Source organism: Balaenoptera ricei, chromosome 3 (assembly GCF_028023285.1).
Source record: "Balaenoptera ricei isolate mBalRic1 chromosome 3, mBalRic1.hap2, whole genome shotgun sequence".
NCBI classification, from domain to species: domain Eukaryota; kingdom Metazoa; phylum Chordata; class Mammalia; order Artiodactyla; family Balaenopteridae; genus Balaenoptera; species Balaenoptera ricei.
In genome coordinates this window covers 171318579-171339061 of record NC_082641.1, presented here as the reverse complement: position 1 = coordinate 171339061, position 20483 = coordinate 171318579, and the positions used below count along the sequence as shown (strand labels likewise).

Below are 20483 nucleotides of genomic sequence, written 5' to 3'. Positions count from 1 at the left end.
TTCCAACTGTGCCCTACACCTCAATCCAACCAGACCACGGCCTCCTGCTCCAGGGGGCTCCCCTAGTGCCCCCAACCAGAAATTATCCCGGAATTATATGCATGCTTCCCCTGTAATAACTGTGAACTCGTGTTAGACTGAACTGAACTCCTGTTAGCCTCAGCTAGACTGGAAGCGCCTGATAGATCTGTGCCTCACACCTGGGTCAACAGGAACATGTGCGGCAGTGCTTCACTTAACAGGTGTAAATGTTTACATAATTACCCAAGGAAGAAAGCCTGGCCATGCCATCATTCAACAAAGGAAAAGGAAAAAGCACACCAGTCAATGACCTGAGCTTGTCAGAGACCAGGGGATTCAGGCTGTCGAGCTCCTCGTTCGAATATGCTCCCACCCGCAAGGGCCCAGACCCCAGGCCACATGGAGGGAAGAAAAGCCACCTGTGAAGGGTGCTGGGTGGTGCAACTCGCTGGTCCCTGCTTCATGGGTTTACCTGACACCCCCTGGGTGCTGAGCACAGAGTCAGGAGCACTGAGCAAGAGATCTATGTCTGGTCTAATGGGGACACAGACAGCAAAGAGACCCACAGACATCTGTGGACCATGACTGGTGCTGACGGGTGGTGTGGTGGAGGCACAGTGCCAGGGGAGGGGGACTTACAACAGGTAACCAGCAAAAGCCTCTGGGGAGAATGACATTTGAGCTGCCACCTGAAAGGAGCCAGGCACTGGCACCACCAAGGTAAGAAATAGGGATGAACGCTTCAGGAAGGAGGAACAGCCCGTGGGACATCATAAGGACAGACAGAGCTTAAACTACGAGCAGAACAGAAAAGCCACAAGTATGGCTGCAGTGTGGGTGCCAGGGTGAGAAAGAAGCAGGGGAGGCTGGCAGGCACCTGACCAGCAGGGATTCCTGGGGAGGGATTGGGATTTTATTCTAAAAGGTGCTAAGCAGATGAATCACATGACCTGATTCAGGTTTTCACACCTTACTTCACAGCAGCAAACCACTGCCTTCCTCTAAAGCTAATCCTTCATCAGTAACCTAAGAATCCCCTCTCTTCGTTGTGTGGATAAGCATGTTAGAAAGCACTTAGTACGCTCTAAAGCACTCAATTAACGTTAGCTATTGTCATCAAAGTTCAAATTAAAGGCTTACCTGGTGGCGCAGTGGCTAAGAATCCGCCTGCCAATGCAGGGGACACGGGTTCGAGCCCTGGTCCGGGAAGATCCCACATGCCGCGGAGCAACTAAGCCCGTGCGCCACAACTACTGAGCCTGCGCTCTAGAGCCCGCGTGTCACAACTACTGAAGCCCGCGCGCCTGGAGCCCGTGCTCCACAACGAGAAGCCACCACAATGAGAAGCCCGCGCACCGCAACGAAGAGTAGCCCCCGCTCGCGACAACTAGAGAAAGCCCACGCGCAGCAACGAAGACCAAACGCAGCCAAAAAAAAAAAATTAAATAAATAAAGAAATTTTTTTAAAAAGTTCAAATTAAGGCAGGTGCCGAAACTGGATAGGAAGTTTTAAAAACCAGGGGCGCTTCCTCATTATATGAGCCTAAGCCTGTTTCACCCCCCCCCCCACCATACCCTAAAAGGTAGCAACTGGCTATCAATAATAATACCCAACATCTGTAAGGCACTTAATAGTTTACAGAGCACTTTCATATCTGTTAATTAATAACCACCGGTCTCTAATGCTTTTAATTTAGTGACAGTGTTACAAATTGGCTAGTTCTGGCAATATTTAGCAAGTATGCACTCTCTCCTTGGATCAGCTGACCAGTCATGTCAACCTGCCTAACAGCTCTCCTGGGGTTTGGCATTCTCACAGCTGTAATCTCTATTTCCAAATGTCCAAATCTGCCAGAGAATTAAATAATGGTTATAATTACAGGATCACTGAGTGAGTCCGATGTGCCAAGCACTGTTCTAAGTGCTTTACATGCTTAATCTTCACCTAATCCCAATACTTTTTTTTATATTCCCATTTTCCAAATGAGGTGGCTGAGGCATAGAGAGGCTAAAGAGCTTCGTCCAAGGACAGTCAGAGAAGTAAGCCTTGGAGCCAAGATCTGAACACAAGATGATGTGACCCTGTGTCCTCACTCTCAATCCCAATGCTGTGCTAGATAATTCTGGCAAAGTGCGTATAATACGGTGCTTGGTACAACACAGATATTCAGCAAATAAAGGCAGCTGTTATTAGCAGGACATAGGTAGTTTCTAGTTCCCACGAGAGTGTCACCTCCAGGAGAGCAGCGACCTTGTTGGTCTGGGTGACTGCTGCGCTCCCAGCACCTGGCCCGACGCACATTTGACGGATGGATAAATGAATGAACGTCCCTCCCAGAAGGCAGGGTTGCCTGCGCATGTCTCTTTTTTGCACGTCTGTGTCGCGCCACTGATACTGCCCCTTAGTAAGAGCATCTGGCTGATCTGAGGGCACCGCAAGGCGCCCGGAGACTTGCGACCCCCCTCCCTTTCACGGCGCAAGGGTGGCGGAAGCAGCTCCCAGTGGAAGAAGAGTCCGGGATCGCACTGCTGGCAGGTCCTGGCTCCGGCGGGGCTCTGCCCTCCGCCGCGGCGGGGACACTGCCGCCCCGGCGTTGGGACCCGGCAGGAGACAAAGACCCGCGAGGCTGCCGCACCCGCAAAAATGCTTGCTCCCCTGGCCCACCTCCCCGGGAGGCAGCCCAATGCTACCGTGCATCACCCGGCCTGGAAGCTGCAGAGAAGGCCGGGCCCCGGGTGGAGCAGACACGCGCTGCGGCCCCGCCTGCGGGGTCGCCGCCCGCAGAGGGTCGCTCTGGTGCGGGAGGCCGAGGGCCGGACCGGCCTGTCACCTTCAGGACCACCCGCCCGCCCTCCGCCGGGGCCCCTCAGCGCGAGCCGCCGCCGCCCAGCTGGGCCTCCTCGCGCTTAGGCCTCCCCGCAGCGTCCGCCTCGCGCCCGGAACGGGCGGCGCCGCAGCTCCCGCCGCCACCCCCCGCCCGCCTGGCCAGCCCGTACCTGCTGTGAGAGGGGGATGAGCGGGGCCGCCATCTTCCCGCGGACTCGGGCTCCGAGCGCCGGGGGGGACGGGGCGGGGCCGCGCGTGCGCACTGGTGCGAGGGGCGGTGCGCGCGCAGCCCGGTCCGGGAGAGGGCGGGGCCGAAGCAGGGCCGCGCACGCTCAGCGGAGCCTGAAGGGGAGGGGGTTGAGGGCGGGGCCGCGCGCGCCTAGCCCCAGCCGGAGGGGGCGGGGGCCGGGACTTTTCCAGAGTGCCACCCGCGCTCCTTCACCACCTCCTTCCCAGTTTCTCGGCTCGTCTGCCAAGGTTCCTTACCCCTCCGGGTCCTAGCCGATGATGGGCCGTCTTCTAGGGATGCTCTTCACATTGCCGTGCGCCTGGCGAAAGCACTATGGAGAGGCGGTCGCCCACCTGGCAGAGGGTCGGGACCCTCACCCTGCCCAACAAGGCGCCCTGTTCCTAGGATAGCTGTGTGTGTGTGTGTGGCCACTTTCTTGCTGTGTGATCTTGGCAAGTCATTTAAGTAGGCTCTCTGCGCCCCCAACCCCCTCTTCTGAAAAGAGGGAATGGTAATAATATGTGTTTGCTATTGTTCCACCTCTGTGCCTCACGCTGCGCCCCACACAGAGCAGGCACCTGGTGTTTGCTGGAGGACCATTATGGAGGCGCATTTATTTGTTTAGACATGTTTTGCCTTCTTTTTACTATAGACACCCACTCATCTGTGGCCGGTTTCCACTAAAAGGATGAGGAAGGAAGGTCCTGCTGAGTAGCTGACCACAGTGGCACAAGGTTTCTTCAGCACGGGTCAGCTTCCCGTTGCTTGGTCTCCTGTGATAGTGGCACTTCTCAGGCAGACAAGCTGGAAGGCTGTGCGATCTTGGGGTAGTGAGGGCACAGCTGCCTGTCCACCTCCTCCCCTCTGGAGTCTCACAGCTGCTTGCTCCTGTGTCTTCAGCGACTTGACATACCTCGTGCCCTTCAAATGAGCACAGTGTGCTTTGTGATTCATTCAACAACCATTCACCATCAGATGCTCATTGAGTACAGGTGCTCCATTTGTGGGCCAGGCAGACACACACTCTACACAAACAGGTCTCACCCTGGAGCTACCCAGACTTGTTAAGTAGACTAGGTTTCCAGATTCTGGTTTACAGATCTGGGTGTGGCCTGAGATTTTTGCATTTCTAGCAAATCCCCAGGAGGTGCTGAGGCTGCTGGTCCCCAGGCCACCCACTGTGAGAACCACAGGTCTAGAGGAAGGAAACAGACATGAAAAAATCACATGGGGAGGGACTTCCCTGGTGGCGCAGTGGTCAAGAATCCTCCTGCCAATGCAAGGGACATGGGTTCAAGCCCTGGTCCAGGAAAGATCCCACATGCCGTGGAGCAACTAAGCCGCGTGCCACAACTACTGAAGCCCGCGTGCCTAGAGCCCGTGCTCCACAACAAGAGAAGCCACTGCAATGAGAAGCCCGCGCACCGCAACAAAGAGTAGCCCCCGCTCGCCGCAGCTAGAGAAAGCCTACGTGCAGCAATGAAGACCCAACGCAGCCAAAGAAATAATTAATTGATTGATTTTTAAAAATCACATGAGGAAATAGATAACCAGTGATAAGTGCTACAGAGTAGTGCAATGGTGTGACACGTGAAGGTTGAGCCTGACTGCAGCGACGGTGGGGCCTCGGAATCATCACAAGCAGAAGGAGCTGAGGAGCGAAGAGGCACTTTGAGACTGAGGCTCTGGAACTCAGACAGCAAGACAGAGGGTCTTGAAATGAGGCTGGATTACATACGGTCTGATTGGAGAGCCCCGTGTGAAGAGCAATAAAATAAGACCACATGTGATCCAGCCTCGTCTTGAGACCACCTTGCTCTCCGAGCTCCAAGTTTTCAGCCTCATGGTGCTCCTTCGCTCCTCAGTTCCCTGTGCAAAGAGAAATGAGAGGCCACCAGAGGGTTGTTTTTTTTTTTAAGATTTTTTTTTTTTTTTTTTTTTTTGGCCACACCGTGCGGCATGCAGGATCTTAGTCCCCGAACCAGGGATTGAACCCAGGGCCCCTGCATTGGGAGAGCAGAGTCTTAACCACGGGTCCACCAGGGAAGTCCCTCACCAGAGGGTTTTGAACATGAACAGCTGCTCTGAACAGCAGCTCTGGATAAGGTAGGCAAAGTGGATGGAGAGGGGATGGATGGAAGCAAGTGGGACAGCTGGAAAGATGCAGCGGTGGTCCTGGTGGGGGTGATGGAGGCTTTTAGCTGCCTTGGGTGCTTTATCGGTCCATGTTCCATAAGGAGAAGAGAAGTCATCCTAGATATTTCAAACAGAGGACAATTTGTAACAGGAGACTGAGTGCAAAAGCATTGGAAAAACAGAGGAGAAATGCAAGATTACCTAAGATTAGTAACAGTAGGTAGCTGCTAGCCTCTTTAGGACTAAAAGTCAAAAGGAAAGGGTGTTACCCCAAACCCACAACCACTGGGCCCTGAGCAGGAACCCAGATACCGGTCCTCACCGGCCACCACTGTTTCTGCCATTGTTGCTAAAGTCACCACTATTGTCCCCATTGCCTAAGGTGCCAGCAGGAGCCTGGAAAAAATGGCTTCTCCTCTTCGCCCGTCTTCTGATATCCTTCTCACAGAACGTGATGGGGCACTAACGGGCAAAGTTGTCCGGGAAAATTGTGCAGGCTTCCAGCCTCGCTGTCGAGAGTCTACAGGGGCAACAAAAACCACAGAGACTATCCTGTCTTGACTGGAACCAGAGGCTCAATGGTGAGAGTCCCACCTGGCCAGCAGGAGAGTGGCCTGGAACTCCCTCTACTACTGTGCCCGCCACCCTGGGCAGTAACCAGCCGTCCTGGGGCCTCTCTCACCAGAGTCTAAAGCTGCATCGTCCAACACAGTGGCCTCTCGCCACATATGGCAATGTAAGTTTAAATTTAAATCAATTACAATTCTGTAAGGGAGAATCTGTTCCATGCCCCTTTCCAAGCTTCTGGTAGCCTCCAGTGTTTCTTGGCTTGAAGATGGTGTCACCCTGGATCTTTACATGGTCTTCCCTCTGCACATGTCTGTCTCTGTTTCCAAATTTCCCACTTATAAGGATACCAGTCATATCGGATTAGGACCCACCTTAATGATGTCATTATCACTTGATTACGTCCGTAAAGACTTTATTTCTCATTTTGAAATGTATAGAAATATCAAATCACTACGTTGTGGAACAGGAACTAACATAGTGTTGTAGATCAATTATACTTCAAAAAGAAACAAACTCATAGAAAAAGAGATCAGATTTGTCGTTACCAGAGGCAGGAGGTGGGAGTGGGGGGGAATTGGATGAAGGCAGTCAAAAGGTACAAACTTCCAGTTATAAGATAAATAAGTACTAGGGATATAATGTACAACATGATAAATAGAATTAAGACTGCTGTATGTTATAATGAAAATTGTTGGGAGTAAATCCTAAGAGTTCTCAGTACAAGGAAAACATATATTCTTTCTATGTCTTTAATTTTGTGTCTATATAAGATGATGGATGGTCACTAAACTTATTGTGGTCATCAGTTCATGATGTATGTAAGTCAAATCATTATGCTGTACACCTTAAACTTATACAGTGCTGTATGTCAATTATATATCAATAAAACTGGAAGAAAAAATAATAAATGTTACAATAAAATAAGATTAAAAATTCATTCCTCCATAGAAGGCACAACACCAAGAGTGAACCCTAATGCACAGTACAGACTCTGGGTGATAATGATGTGTCCGTGTGACACATCAATCAATTGTGACAAACATACCACCGTGGTGTGGGATGTCATTGGTAAGGGAGGGTGTGAGGGTGTGAGGATAGACAGTATATGGGAACTCTCTCTACTTTCTGCTCAGTTTTGCTGGGAATCTAAAACTGCTCTAGAAAGTGAAGTTTATTAATTAAAAATAAAATTCATTCCTCAGTCCCACCAGTCACATTTCAAGGCCTCACATGTGGCCAGTGGCTACTGTATTGCCAGCGCAGATGAGGAAAGTTCTCCAGGGCAGCGCTGCTGCGGAAGATGAGTTCTGCAGGGTCTGAGCTGGTCTGACCCATTTTGTACAATTGTTTCCAGCATTTTCTCTCGAGGTCTAGCACTGCTTCTTCCCTCATTAACTTCTCCCCTTGTTCAGAGATTTAAAAGGTGGGCAGTGTTTGAATCCCACCCCTGCACTTCCAGGGAGTGAGTCTTTAGCTTCTGAGACTGATAACCCCCAATAAACTGGGAAGACCAATGTGACTGTCAGCTGAAAAAGTTGAAGGACCTTGAAAAAGTTCAAGGTCGAAGGTCTGCCAACTTCAACGAAAGCCGGAACAAAATTTGCCAGACCTTCACTTCCTGGCCAGACTTTTCACACTGATCATCTATCAATACATTCTATATAATTTCTGATTTTATTTGGCTTATTCGTAACATGGTGTCCTAAATTTGATTATTTCCAACACAAATTTCTGCGTGAAAACAGAGCTCGTCAAAACAGAAGCCTGCTATGTGTGGCTTTTTTTTTTTTAAGCGTGTCATTTGATTTAAGGAAAAAAATTTAGCTGCGAAGTAATCACTATTTTCACTTGAGAGAATGAATTTCATTCCTCTGTCTTACAGAGAACTAATGGCCATGGAAGTGGGTCACAGAGTGGGGGAAAAAGCTCCTTTATGGAATGTTAAACATCTGTGCACAAGGCCTGTGTTCTCCAGAATAACCAGCGTGCAAATGAGGCACGCAAAACCTTTCCGCACCAACGATGCTGCATAAAGATTCCATACTGGAAAAGTTTCACATAAGCTATTAGTAATTTACAACCCAAAGAAATAAAGCATCATTTCTCCTTTCTCAAGGTAAGTTTTACCACCTTTTATTTATAAAACATTTTGGGGATTAAGAAAAGAGCGTTGTGTTTTTGGCCAGACTCTCACTGGCCTCGGGCTTCCTCCAGCACTTGGGTTTGTCCCAAGGAAACGTCTCTGGGTACCTGGGGTCGGGAAGGAGGGGGTGGAAAGTGCTCGGGGAAAACCAGACCAATCCCACCGAGAAGCATGGGAACATTTTTCAAAGAAAATTAGACAAATGGCCACGTATGTATACATTTGAGCTTTTAAATGTTGATTAAAGTGGAAACAAGGTTTTACCAGTCATCTTTATCTGGGGTGGGGATGACTAAAGTTCATTCCTCCTGTGGAATCCTTTGAAGATATTTTCTCTCCCACCAAACCTGCCCATCATCTGCTCGTCCTCATCTTCCTCTCGGGCCTTCTTCACTTCTTCCTTGGCCTGTATGGCATCCATCTCCCTTTCTGGGCCCTGGAGAAAGAAACAAAGACCCCAGCGGCTGGGGATTATGCTCCTGTGGGCTGACTGGGTGTCAGCATGCAGCCTGCCCCTGCCTTCTGGAAGCCTCCACACCAGCTGGGGGTCGGCTGAAAAAGAACCCCCCCAGTAATCAGGTCCCAATTCCTGGAACCTGTAAATGTAACCTTATACATATGGGGAAAGTGTCTTTGCAGATGTGATTAAATTAAGCATGTTGAGAGAGGAAATTCTACTGGATTATCAGGTGGACGCTAAATTCTATCATAATGTTCTCATAAGAGAGGGGCAGAGGGAGATTTGACACAAACAGAGACAGAAGAGAAGGCCACATGAAGATGGGGGCAAAGATTAGAAGGATGCAGCCACAAACCAAGGAGCACCAGGAACCATCAGCAGCTGCAAGAGGCGAAGTAAGGGTTCTCCCCTAGATCCTTTGGAGGGAGCAAGGCCCTGCTGATGCCTTGATTTCAGCCTATTGATACTGATTTTGGAATTCTGGCCTCCAGAATGGGAGAGAATACATTTGTGATGTTTTAAGCCAGCAAGTTTGTGGTGATTTGTTATGGCAGCCCCAGGAAATGAATACACCCTCCTTCTTCTATTCCCAGAGCACCTGGGCCGGTCCTTCAACCAGCTGACCAGTGAATGAGTAATGAGAAGAGGCCTCAGAGCCTGAATGAGCAATTCCAGACATGTGTGATTAAAAGAAGGGTTAGGATGAGTGAAGACACATCAAGAAATTTCCCGTAGTCATTCCTGAAAAAAGAGTTTAGGAAGGCTTTGCAGCAGAAATCAGATTCAAGAAGAAATGACTCGGGACGTCCCTAGTGGTCCAGTGGGTAAGACTCCACGCTTCCAGTTCAGGGGGCCCAGGGTTCGATCCCTGGTCGGGGAATTAGATCCCACATGCATGCCGCAACTAAGAAGCCCGCCTGCCACAACTAAGACATGGCGCAGCCAAAATAAATAAATATTTTTTAAAAAAGGGAAACAGAAGAAAGGGCTCATGAGAAAATCACTTAGTGATAACCACCTTTCATCAGTGGAGGGGAAATTTCCCCCTGAAATGCCTTGAAATGTTCAAATTTTAAGCACCCGCTTTGCAGTTGGTCCCAGTGTGACGGACATGACATGGAAGATGCCTTATCAGTGAAAATAAGGGAATGAAGAGATTTCGATTAAAAGCAGGAAGATGGTTTATGTATCACCCTTAATTTAAACTCACCGGCATGCAATTTAACAACCCAAAGTTTCTGGCTAAAACAGTGTGGAGGGTCCTCCAAGACCTTTCTCTGTAAGTCATGGCACTCCCAGAAGACACCGACCACTCTCTCCTTATGCGTGAGCCGCGCCACCATTTAGTTACTGGTGCTTAACAACACGAGAAACAAAATGTTTATGCCCATTAAAAGCATACATTTTAGCATCAATACTCTGGCTCCAAAGAGTTATAAATGAATTTGTACTGATGGAAGATATTTTATCTTCTTTATGTGAAGCCAGAGCTAAGTTTTTAAGTTGGTTTCTCAGGATAGGGGCCTCAAAATACACACTAAAAAAAAAAAAAAAAAAAAAAAAAAAAAATACAGGAGTGCTTCCACACTTGAGAGAATAGAAAGGCAAAACACAGAGGGGGCAAGGACATTTACAATACACTTATCTGACAAAGAACTTGACAGAATATATAAAGAACACCTACAACTATATAAGAAAAGTTCAAATAACCCAACGTGAAAGTGGGCAAGCGACATAAACAGGCTGTATCAACCATATGTTTCTCTTGCTTTGACATCTGGGGCCTTGCTGACCCAGGAGGGATGGCCCCTCCCAGGGGGCCCATTCTTAGAGATAGTAAATGCCAAAAAGCACTCTTTTCATATGCAAACTACATTCAGAGCTCACATCCCTAACGACCTCCACTACTGGGCTCATATTCAGGGCTGATTTCTCCTTGCCTTAATTATCCCACAGCCAGGTACTAGACAACTAGTACCCCAGAGCCCACTGAAATTCTTAAAACTAGCCAATCCTAAGCCTGCTTATCCGGCCTCATCTGTTCCTTCCTGCAAAAAACCAAAACAAAGTTTTTTGCCCACATCTTCCACGCTCTCCCTCTGCCTCCTGACCAACCCTGGTGCTTCCCCATGTGGCCCTGAATGGCATGGCATGGCCCCTCCTCTGGGAATCTGTGAGTAAAATAAACTATCTTTTTGATGGAGGTCATCTCCTGATCTGCTGGCCTCACCACACCTGAATAATAACAAAACTTACATCTTAAAACACAGGTATTTCACAAAAAAGGATCTCCAAATGGCCACAAAAGCCATGAAACAGTACCCACCTTCATTCGTCATCAGGGAAATGCAAACAAAATGAGAGAGAGATACCACTACACACCTATAGAAACCCACAGTCCCCAGTGCTGGTGAGACTGGAGAGACTGCAAAACAGTGCAGCCCCTCTGGAAACAGGTTGGCAATTTCTCATAGAGTTAAAGATATACCATACAACTCAGCAACCCCCTCCTGGGTATTTACCCAAGAAAAATAAAAGCACATGTCCACACAAAAAAACTATACGCAAAATTGATAGCAGCTTTGGTCATACTGTTAAAAATTGGAAACACTCCTGGGACTTCCCTGGTGGTACAGTGGTTAGGACTCCACTGCTGTCACTGCAGGGGGCACGGCTTCGATCCCTGGTCGGGGAACTAAGACTCCGCATGCCCCGTGGTGCGGCCAAAAAAGAAAAAAAATTGGAAACAACCCAAATGTCCATCAGCTGGTGAGCAGATAAACTACTCAGTAATAAGAAGATACAAACTACTGAGTGAACCTCAGCAACATGGAGGAATCTTGGAGACACTACGCTTGGTGTAAGAAGCAGGCTCAAAAAGACTCCATACTATATGATTCCATTTATATGACATTCTGGAAAAGGCAAAACTATAGGGACATAACCAACAAGGACCTACTGTATAGCACAGGGAACTATATTCAATATCTTGCAATAACCTATAATGGAAAAGAATCTGAAAAAGTATATATATATTCTGAATCTGAAAAAGAATATATATTTATAACTAAATCACTTTGCTGTACACCTGAAACGAACACAACGCTGTAAATCAACTATACTTCAAAAGTACTATAAGGACGGATATCAGATCAGTGATTGCTGGAGTAGGGGAGGGCTTGGTTACAAGGAGACTTTTTGGGGTGGTGAAACTGTTCTACATCTTGATTTTTAGTGGTTGTTTCATAACTATATGTGTTTGTCAGAATTCATAGAACTGTACATTTCACAGTATGTCAATTATACTTCAATAAAACCGACTCATCAACAACAACTGACAGTAGTACCTAGCATGGCCAAAGATGCGACACAATTGAAATTCTCGACCATGCGGAAGGGAATGTAAACAGAATGACACACTGAAAACTGTTTGTGTAAGAACTGGTGACCCAGCCTGCCCACTCCTGGGCATGTGTCCATTGAAAGTCACGTACAGGAATGATGGGAACAGCTTTATCCACAGCTTTTTCCACAAACTGGAAGCATCCCAAAGCTGCATCCACAGAGAATGGATACGTACCTTCTGGAATATTCACAAAGGAAGAACAAGCTACTGCTGTATGCAAAAATATGAATGAACTTCGCAACACTACCTGAATGAATAAATAATGGGCAGCTACATTTACATACATTTCAAAAGGAGTCAAATCCATCTACAGTGATGGAATAGTGGAACCACCATTCCTTTGGGGGCGGGTGCTGGCTGGGAGGGATCGCGAGGAGGTTCCTGGAGCTCTGGTGACGTTCTATATCTTGATCTGGGTGGGGTGTTCATTAGTAAAAATTCATCAAGCCTTTTCCTATATGTGAGACTTAAGTGCAGAAATAACTGAATTACGAAAGAAAAGTTCATTGTGTTCATTGTACCTTGGTTTCACCCCAGGTGGCCTTGCCAAAATTCTCAGCGTACTCTTCATCATCTGTGATCAGGAAGTTATCGAAGATGGTTCCGGATCTCACCTGTGGATGAACATAAGGCCTCCGTTACTGATGTGAAAAATGAAACTTTCCACAAAATAAACAGTTGTAATTTGCTCAGTACTGTAACAGTGATTAGCTGTCAATAGTAGGACATGCAGATACCCTTTTCTAGAATATCTGTTCCCTCCAGGGCACTGGTTCTCAAACTTGGCTGCATATGGGGACCACCAAGAACATTTGCAAAACTCCTGATGCCTGGTCTCACCCCCAGGGATGCTGATTTAGCTGGTCTGGGGTACCACCGGGGCACTGAGACTTTCAAGAACTCCCCAGTGACTCGAGCATTCAGCGATGTTTGAGAACCGATGCTCGAGAACCTTCCTGTGCCAAGTGTGAGCCGTGGATGGGCAACACGAGCACCGCCAGGGAGCTTGCTGGGGATGCAGAATCTCAGGCTCCACCCTGGACATGCTACATCTGAATCTTCAGTCTTATCCTAAAGCTGACAGGCACCACAAGGTCAGCTCCAGGCCAATTCCCAGGGAGCAGGAAGGCAGACAAGAAGTACCCAGGGCAGGAAGCATGGCCATTTTGTCTACGACTGTATGTCTTGGGTCCAGGTAGGGGTGCCAGGCACGCAATAGGAGCTCAAATACTAGCTATGTGAATTAAGGAGTTTAGGCTGAAGTCCAGAGTTATTAAACTAAAGCGAATTTAAGACCAAGTGACCTGCCAAAGCTCCAGTCCGATGGCACCGATGTTCTCAAATTCTGAGAGGTCATATTCCGTCAAATAGTTGGTGTTTTTCATCTTCTGATGGAGCCAAACATCTCTGTCTATGCCCTCTGGTCTCAGGCCATCCTGCAACAACAAGCCGTATGTGGTCGGCCCCGGGGACGTGGGTGGGGAGGGGCTGGGGGGAAGGAGGTGCCACGCACTTGGTGTGGAGGCTTCTGCAGCATCGGCGCCTGCCGGTCCCCGTCCAGTTCGCTGTTCCAGTCGCTCGGCGTGCTGGCACTGGCATCCAGAAAGTGCTTCTTCCAGGCCTTAGAATATGTGTAGGGGGAAAAAACTTAGATTCTCAGATTTGAGAAAGGAAATTCTTAACTCCCAAGAGGCAGGGGCAGACCTGTGACCCTGCTTGCACTTTTCCCCGTGTCCTCCTCCATTCGATGGTCGAAGGGCTAAGTGCTGGGATTCCCTCCCTCACCGGGGGCTTCAGGACCACACACTGCCTGCTTTTTCTCCCCAACCGCACCTATGATGACAGCACTCTTCCCATGCTGTTGAGAGGAACGGTGCTGTGGAAAACTCGAAATAGTGGCCAAAGTTAAAATGATGGGGCAAAGAGTGATGTTGGGAAGACGGGCCACATTTACTGCTGATTAGGTTAAGTCTGTCCTTCTACATCATGGTCATATATGGACTGTTCCAGAGAGAGGCTGGACAACTAAGGAATGTCCCAAGATTTACCTGAGGACTGCTGGGTAGCAGGAGAAAAGCAGTTGTATTATTCAGCCCTTATATATATACTCACACTGTACACATATATATAAAACACAGGGACTTCCCTGGTGATCCAGTGGTAAAGAACCCGCCTTACAATGCAGGGGACGCGGGTTTGATCCCTGGTCAGGGAACTAAGATCCCACATGCCACAGGGCAACTAAGTCCGCGCGCCACAACTACTGAGCTTGCGTGCCTCAACTGGAGCCCACGTGCTGCAACCTACAGAGCCCATGTGCTCTGGAACCTGCGCCCCACAACTAGAGAGAAGCCCACGCACCACAACTAAGACCCGATGAAGCAAAAAAAATAAATAAAATAAATAAATAAATAAATAAATAATAAATCTTAAAAAATAAAACACAGGTATACATATACACACACATATATACACACATACACATATATACACATTTCTACACATGCATATATACACATATCTATGTGAAGGTGACTTAATAGGTGTTGAATAAATTTTTTTTTCTGGTTTTTTTAATGGAGCTTTCTTTCTTTCCTTTTTCTTTCTTTCTTCCTTTCTTTCTTTATGGCCCCACCACACGGCTTGTGGGATTTTAGTTCCCCGACCAGGGATCCAACCCATGCCCCCTGCAGTGGAAGCAGTGGAGTCCTAACCATTGGACCGCCAGGGAATTCCCAAATAAATATTTGTTGAATAAATGAATGGATGAGAAAAATTTGCTCTGGATTAATAATATTCAGATAAACACATCAAAGCATAAAAGTGGTGTACAATGATGTTTTCTCTTTCAGAATAACTGAGAGATAGTAAAAGTGTTGCACTGAGACTGTGGCTTTTCCACGTTACTTTAGAACTTCTCAACGATGGCACATGTGAGTTAATCATCTCTCCTACTGCTCTTTGCCCCGACCCCAACTGGCAACAGATGAGCCAGTCTTGTGTTGGGATCCAGGAAATGATTACAACTCAGTCAGTAGCCGACTCTTTATAATGAGGGTTATCAAATGGTAACACCATAAAGAACCACACTGTTTAGGAGATCACACAGAACTGAACATATGGACAGAACGCGGCCAGTTTGGAAACGAGCTTTCTGAAAGGATGATTTGGCTCCTCTGGGGACCTGCCTCATGTACACTCGGCACCAAGGCACACCTGCACTGCTAGGATGGCATCCTTGTAGCCCAGAGGCAGCCAGGATTTCAGTCCTAAGACCCGTATCTCCTGAGCCTGGGAGCCTCAGCGTCAGTTTCTTTGCCATTCTGTACCTTGTTTAAAGTAAGTGCTCTTTTCCAGGTGAAAAACTACTTTTTTTACTTTGGTTTGAAGGTAAGAAAGGGAGAGTAAAACTTCCCGCCTTTTTTCTTTTTCTTGAGAAATGATGGGGAAGCCTTACATGATTGGGATTTTACTCTAATCTGAAGACATTCTCATTGATTGGACACATGGATTCCAAATTCATGGAAGTTTACTTTTGATCATCTTTGAAAAAAAAGGGTTGCCAAATAATTTAAGTCTAAACAAGATGCCATTTTAATTTCATAATTACATTCCATCTATGATGAAGTATTTGACTATTAGACAGCAATGCCACTAGTATTTTAAGTTGCCAGAAATTAATTGTAAACATCAGTTACAGTACTCTTAGTTATGGCAAAGACAATTGTCTTAAGATAAATAGCTTACATTTTGGCATAATGTTTGATGTACAGAAAAAAATGTTACAACAATGACTAACGTAAATTGGAAAAAAAAAGTACCTTAATAGCAGGTTGAGTTCCCCAAAAGATTTCTCAACGTCCTAAGTCTCAGAATCTGGGAATGTGACCTTATTAGGAAAAAAGGGTCTTTGCAGATGTAATTAAGGTAAGGATCTCTAGACAGTTCATTCTATAATTCTGGATTACCCAGGTAGGCCCTAAATCCAATGACAAATGTCCTTATAAGAGACAGAAGAGACACAAGAAGAAGAGAAGGCTATGTGGAAAAGGAGGCAGAGATCGGAGTGATGTGTCTACCAGCCAAGGAACGCTGGGAGTCACCAAAAGCTGGAAGAAGCGAAGAAGGATTCTCCCCTCGACCCTTCAGATGGAGTGTGCGGCCCTGCTGATTTCTGACTTCTGGCTTCAAGAAGAACTGAAAGAACACATCTCTGTTGTTTCAAGCCCCCAGTTTGCGGTCCTTTTTATGGCAACCCTAGGAAACTAATATATACCTGTTACGATAATTGATTCTTGGTTGTCAGTCACAAGTATGATGCTCAAAAATACTTATGCTCAAATGCAGAATGACAAGAAAATCATTTTTATAAAGGTTGCTGATACATTTTCCTTTTTTAAAAATAACATTGGTTACAAAAACAAGCCCTACTTGCTTTCATCTCAGGTATTTTAACTCTTTCACAATACCTTGAAGCGTGCAGCTGTGTGGCTGGTCTCAGCATATATGCTCTGAGGAGGGCACTTTGATTGCTGTAATGCTGTCATCATGATTCCCAGCCATGCAGCAATTGTACGGTACTTGGGTACTTACGAACTACACTTGTACACTTTCTAGCAGCTGTGCGGGGAAACTCCACACCTGGGATTTGCCCTCTGTAGCCTGGTCCCAGTCCTCAGACTCTGCTGAAGCCTTCTCCATTCTCTTCAGTGATGTGAGCTGCCAGTCATACTCTATGCTGCCGGATTCAATCGACTGACCATCAATTTTCACTTCGTAAGTGAGGTCTGGTCTTAAAATAAGAGTGTAGAGGTGTGTGAAGCCATCAACCTGAATGTTTTGGGGGAGAAAAGGAAAAGAATGGGACCCTTGACGTTTCAAGGCAGGTCTAAGATATGCAGCATAAGTTGTCATGGGTCAAAGCCTTGTTGTAAACAGCAAGCAGAGACGTTCTAGAAATAGGGGCTGACTTGACAATGAAAGGGTGTCCTACAGAAGACTCACCCCTTTGTAGAATACTTCCTCACTACTGGCAGCCTTCTCTTGAGTGGCTGATTCCCTTTTTGTGCAAAGACAATGGCTTTCACCTATAATCCCCCAGGCAGTTATGATGGGGTGATTGGTGTAAACCGAGGGACCAGTGCGTTGTTGGACTTATGAAAAGTTACATGCAAAACAACTTCCGGCTCTGCATTCTGAAAGACACCAAATGAAGCCCACTCTATTTCTCGACACAAGGGAGAATTTTTAACTCTCTGAATTGTCCAACAATTTAAGCTTGGGGAGGGCAGGCCTGGTGTGCCTTTTGGTCATGGTTAAAGCCCCAGGCTGGACACAAGGAAAGCATTTAACATTCAGTAAAGGAGGGCTGGGGACTTCCCTGGCGGTCCAGTGGTTAAGACTCCACGCTTCCACTGCAGGGGGCACGGGTTGGATCCCTGGTTGGGGAACTAAGATCCCGCATGCCACACAGCGTGGCCAATAATAAATAAATAAATAATAAAATAAAGGGGGGCTGGAGGGTGGATGGGAGGGGGTCTGGGGAGGCTGGGGGTGCCCAGGATGTATCTGACTGTCAGCAGTGGAGGGGACCCCTGAACCGTACCCCAACAGCAGCAGCAGCACTGGGGGAACAAGGGCAATGCCCGTTCCCAGGTCAGCCCCGAACCGCTGCATCAGAGCCTCGTGGACCCTCTGGCCACTTTCATAGGCCCTCCAGGGTCTCTGACGCTGCTCAAGTTTGGGAACCACTGCCCCAGCATAAAAGCTCTGTCAGGAGGAGTCTCTCCCTGCTAAGAGCCAAATCAAAACATCTTTTCAGTACCCCTCTGCTCTGCCACACCGTAGCCAATGACTCTGTCCCGGGACCAGTATTACAGTCTACTCTGTGTCCCCCTCAACCCTTGCAGCCCGCTGTGACAGCTAAGTGCACAATTCTCCAAATGCTTTCCCCCTGCTCTCTGCCTGCCTTTGTCTCCACTTGTCTTTCTTAATTTAGACTTTGGGCTTGCTGGCCCCATGGCTGGCGCACTCTGGGATTTGTCCACCGGCCCAGAGCCTCCTGAGGGATAACATCTACACCCACACATACGTAAACAGCTCCAAGCCAACATCTTTAATCCCAACCATCAGCCAAGTTTCAGACCCAAAGTTTCCAACAATTTATTCGACACCTCTACCTTGATGTCTGCCTGGATTTCACAACCAACTGTTCTAAACGTGACCCCTGAGTCTGCCCTGACCCCTTTCTTGGCCTTTATTTCCCCTCCTGTTTAACAGTAACGCCACTGAAAGTCATCATCCACATCCTCAGCACCCAGATTCCAAACATCACCAAGTCCTCTGGATCCTACACCTGAATCTGTCAAAACGCTCCCCTGTTCTGCATCCCGCTGAAGCCTTGACCTAACAATCTCACCCATCTCCCTGCCTGCTGATCGCCAACCATTCCTCCCCAGAACATCCGAGGTCTCTTTTTTTTTTTTTTTTTTGGCTGCGTCGGGTCTTAGTTGCAGAGTGCGGGTTCTTCCTTGCCGCAGGCGGGCTCCTCTCTAGTTGTGGCATGCTGGTTTTCACTTCTCTAGTTGTGGCGCTCAGGCTCCAGGGTGCCTGGGCTCTGTAGTTTTGGCACGCAGGTTCTAGAGCACATGGGCTCTGTAGTTTGCAGCAGCACACAGGCTCTCTAGTTGAGGCTCGTGAGCTCAGTAGTTGTGGCGTGTGGGCTTAGTTGCCCCGCAGCATGTGGGATCTTAGTTCCCTGACCAGGGATCGAACCCATGTCCCCTGCATTGGAAGGCAGATTCTTTACCACTGGACCACCAGGGAAGTTCCTTTTTTTTTTTTTTTTTTTTTTGGTAGGTCTTTTTTCTTTCCTTCCTCTTTTGTTCTCTTCTCTTGTGGTTTGATGACCATCTTTAGTGTTGTGCTTGGGTTGCTTTTTCTTTTTTTTGTGTGTATCTATTTCAGTTTGGGGGTTTGCTGTTCCCATGAGGTTTTGATATAGCAGTCTATACATGTACAAGGTTGTTTTAAGTTTCTTGTCTCTTTCCCACCTAGAGGAGTTCCTTTAGCATTTGTTGCAAAGCTGGTCTGGTGGTGCTGAATTCTCTTAGCTTTTGCTTGTCTGTAAAGCTTTTGATTTCTCCGTCAAATCTGAATGAGAGCCTTGCTGGGTAGAGTATTCCTGGTTGTAGGTTCTTCCCTTTCATCACTTTAAATATATCGTGCCACTTCCTTCTGGCTTGCAGAGTTTCTGCTGAGAAATCAGCTGTTAACCTTATGGGAGTTCCCTGGTATGTTATTTGTCGTTTTTCCCTTGTTGCTTTTAATAATTTTTCTCTGTCTTTAATTTTTGTCAATTTGATTACTATGTGTCTCGGTGTATTTCTCCTTGGGTTTATCCTGCCTGGGACACTCCACACTTCCTGGACTTGGGTGGCTATTTCCTTTCCCAGGTTAGGGAAGTTTTCGACTATAATCTCTTCAAATATTTTCTCAGGTCCTTTCTCTCTCTCTTCTCCTTCTGGGACCCCTACAATGCGAATGTTGGTGCATTTAATGTTGTTCCAGAAGTCTCTTAGGCTGTCTTCATTTCTTTTCATTCTTTTTTCTTTATTCTGTTCTGCAGCAGTGATTTCCACCATTCTGTCTTCCAGGTCACTTATCCATTCTTCTCCCTCATTTATTCTGCTATCAATTCCTTCTGGTGTATTTTTCATTTCAGTTATTGTATTGTTCATCTTTGTTTGTTCTTTAATTCTTCCAGTTCTTTGTTAAACATTTCTTGCATCTTCTCAATCCTTGCCTCCATTCTTTTTCCAAGGCCCTGGATCATCTTCACTATCATTATTCTGAATTCTTTTTCTGGAATTTAGTTGTTTTTCTGGGGTTTTATCATGTTCCTTCATCTGGGACATAATCCTCTGCCTTTTCATTTTGTCTATCTTTCTGTGATTGTGGTTTTCGTTCTGCAGGCTGCAGAATTGTAGTTCTTCTTGCGTCTGCTGTCTGCCCTCTGGTGGTTGAGGCTATCTAAGAGGTTCGTGCAAGCTTCCTGATGGGAGGGACTGGTGATGGGTAGAGCTGGGTGTTGCTCTGGTGGGCAGAGCTCAGTAAAACTTTAATCCACTTGTCTGCTGATGGGTGGGGCTGTGTTCCCTCGCTGTTGGTTGTTTGGCCTGAGGTGACCCAGCACTGGAGCCTAGAGGCTCTTTGGTGGGGCTAATGGAGGACTCCAGGAGGGCTCACGCCAGTGAGTACTTCCCATAACTTCTGCTGCCAGTGTCCTTGTCCCCATGGTGAGCCACAGCCACCCACCCCCACCTCTGCAGAAGACCCATCAACACTAGCAGGTAGGTCTGGTTCAGTCTCCAATGGGGTCACTGCTCCTTCCCCTGGGTCCTGGTGCACACAAGACTTTGTGTGTGCCCTCTAAGAGTGGAGTCTCTGTTTCCCCCAGTCCTGTTAAAGTCCTGCAATCAAATCCCGCTAGTTTTCAAAGTCCGATTCTCCGGGCATTCCTCCTCCTGTTGCCAGACCCCCAGGTTGGGAAGCCTAATATGGGGCTCAGAACCTTCACTCCAGTGGTGAACTTCTGTGGTATAATTGTTCTCCAGTTTGTGAGTTGCCCACCCAGCAGTTAGGGGATTTGATTTTATTGTGATTGCACCCCTCCTACCATCTCATTGTGGC

General features: G+C 47.4%; 2 protein-coding genes across 12 annotated transcripts in view; both read right to left on the bottom strand.

Annotated features, from left to right (window-relative positions):
• EPS15L1 (epidermal growth factor receptor pathway substrate 15 like 1) overlaps positions 1–3087 on the bottom strand; it is a 102014-nt gene extending 98927 nt beyond the window's left edge. For all 11 annotated transcript variants that reach the window (XM_059918195.1, XM_059918184.1, XM_059918192.1 and 8 more), the window contains exon 1: positions 3019–3087. In XM_059918195.1, the coding sequence (XP_059774178.1) occupies positions 3019–3051 (33 nt within the window). In that variant the 5' untranslated portion in view covers positions 3052–3087. The remainder of the gene's footprint in view (positions 1–3018) is intronic.
• Positions 3088–7915: 4828 nt separating this feature from the next.
• CALR3 (calreticulin 3) overlaps positions 7916–20483 on the bottom strand; it is a 30733-nt gene continuing 18165 nt past the window's right edge. Inside the window, exons 5-9 of the mRNA XM_059919771.1 lie at positions 16434–16622; positions 13306–13413; positions 13097–13228; positions 12314–12406; positions 7916–8362 (exon numbers count right to left, since the gene is read on the bottom strand). Of these exons, the coding sequence (XP_059775754.1) occupies positions 8219–8362; positions 12314–12406; positions 13097–13228; positions 13306–13413; positions 16434–16622 (666 nt within the window). The 3' untranslated portion in view covers positions 7916–8218. The remainder of the gene's footprint in view (positions 8363–12313; positions 12407–13096; positions 13229–13305; positions 13414–16433; positions 16623–20483) is intronic.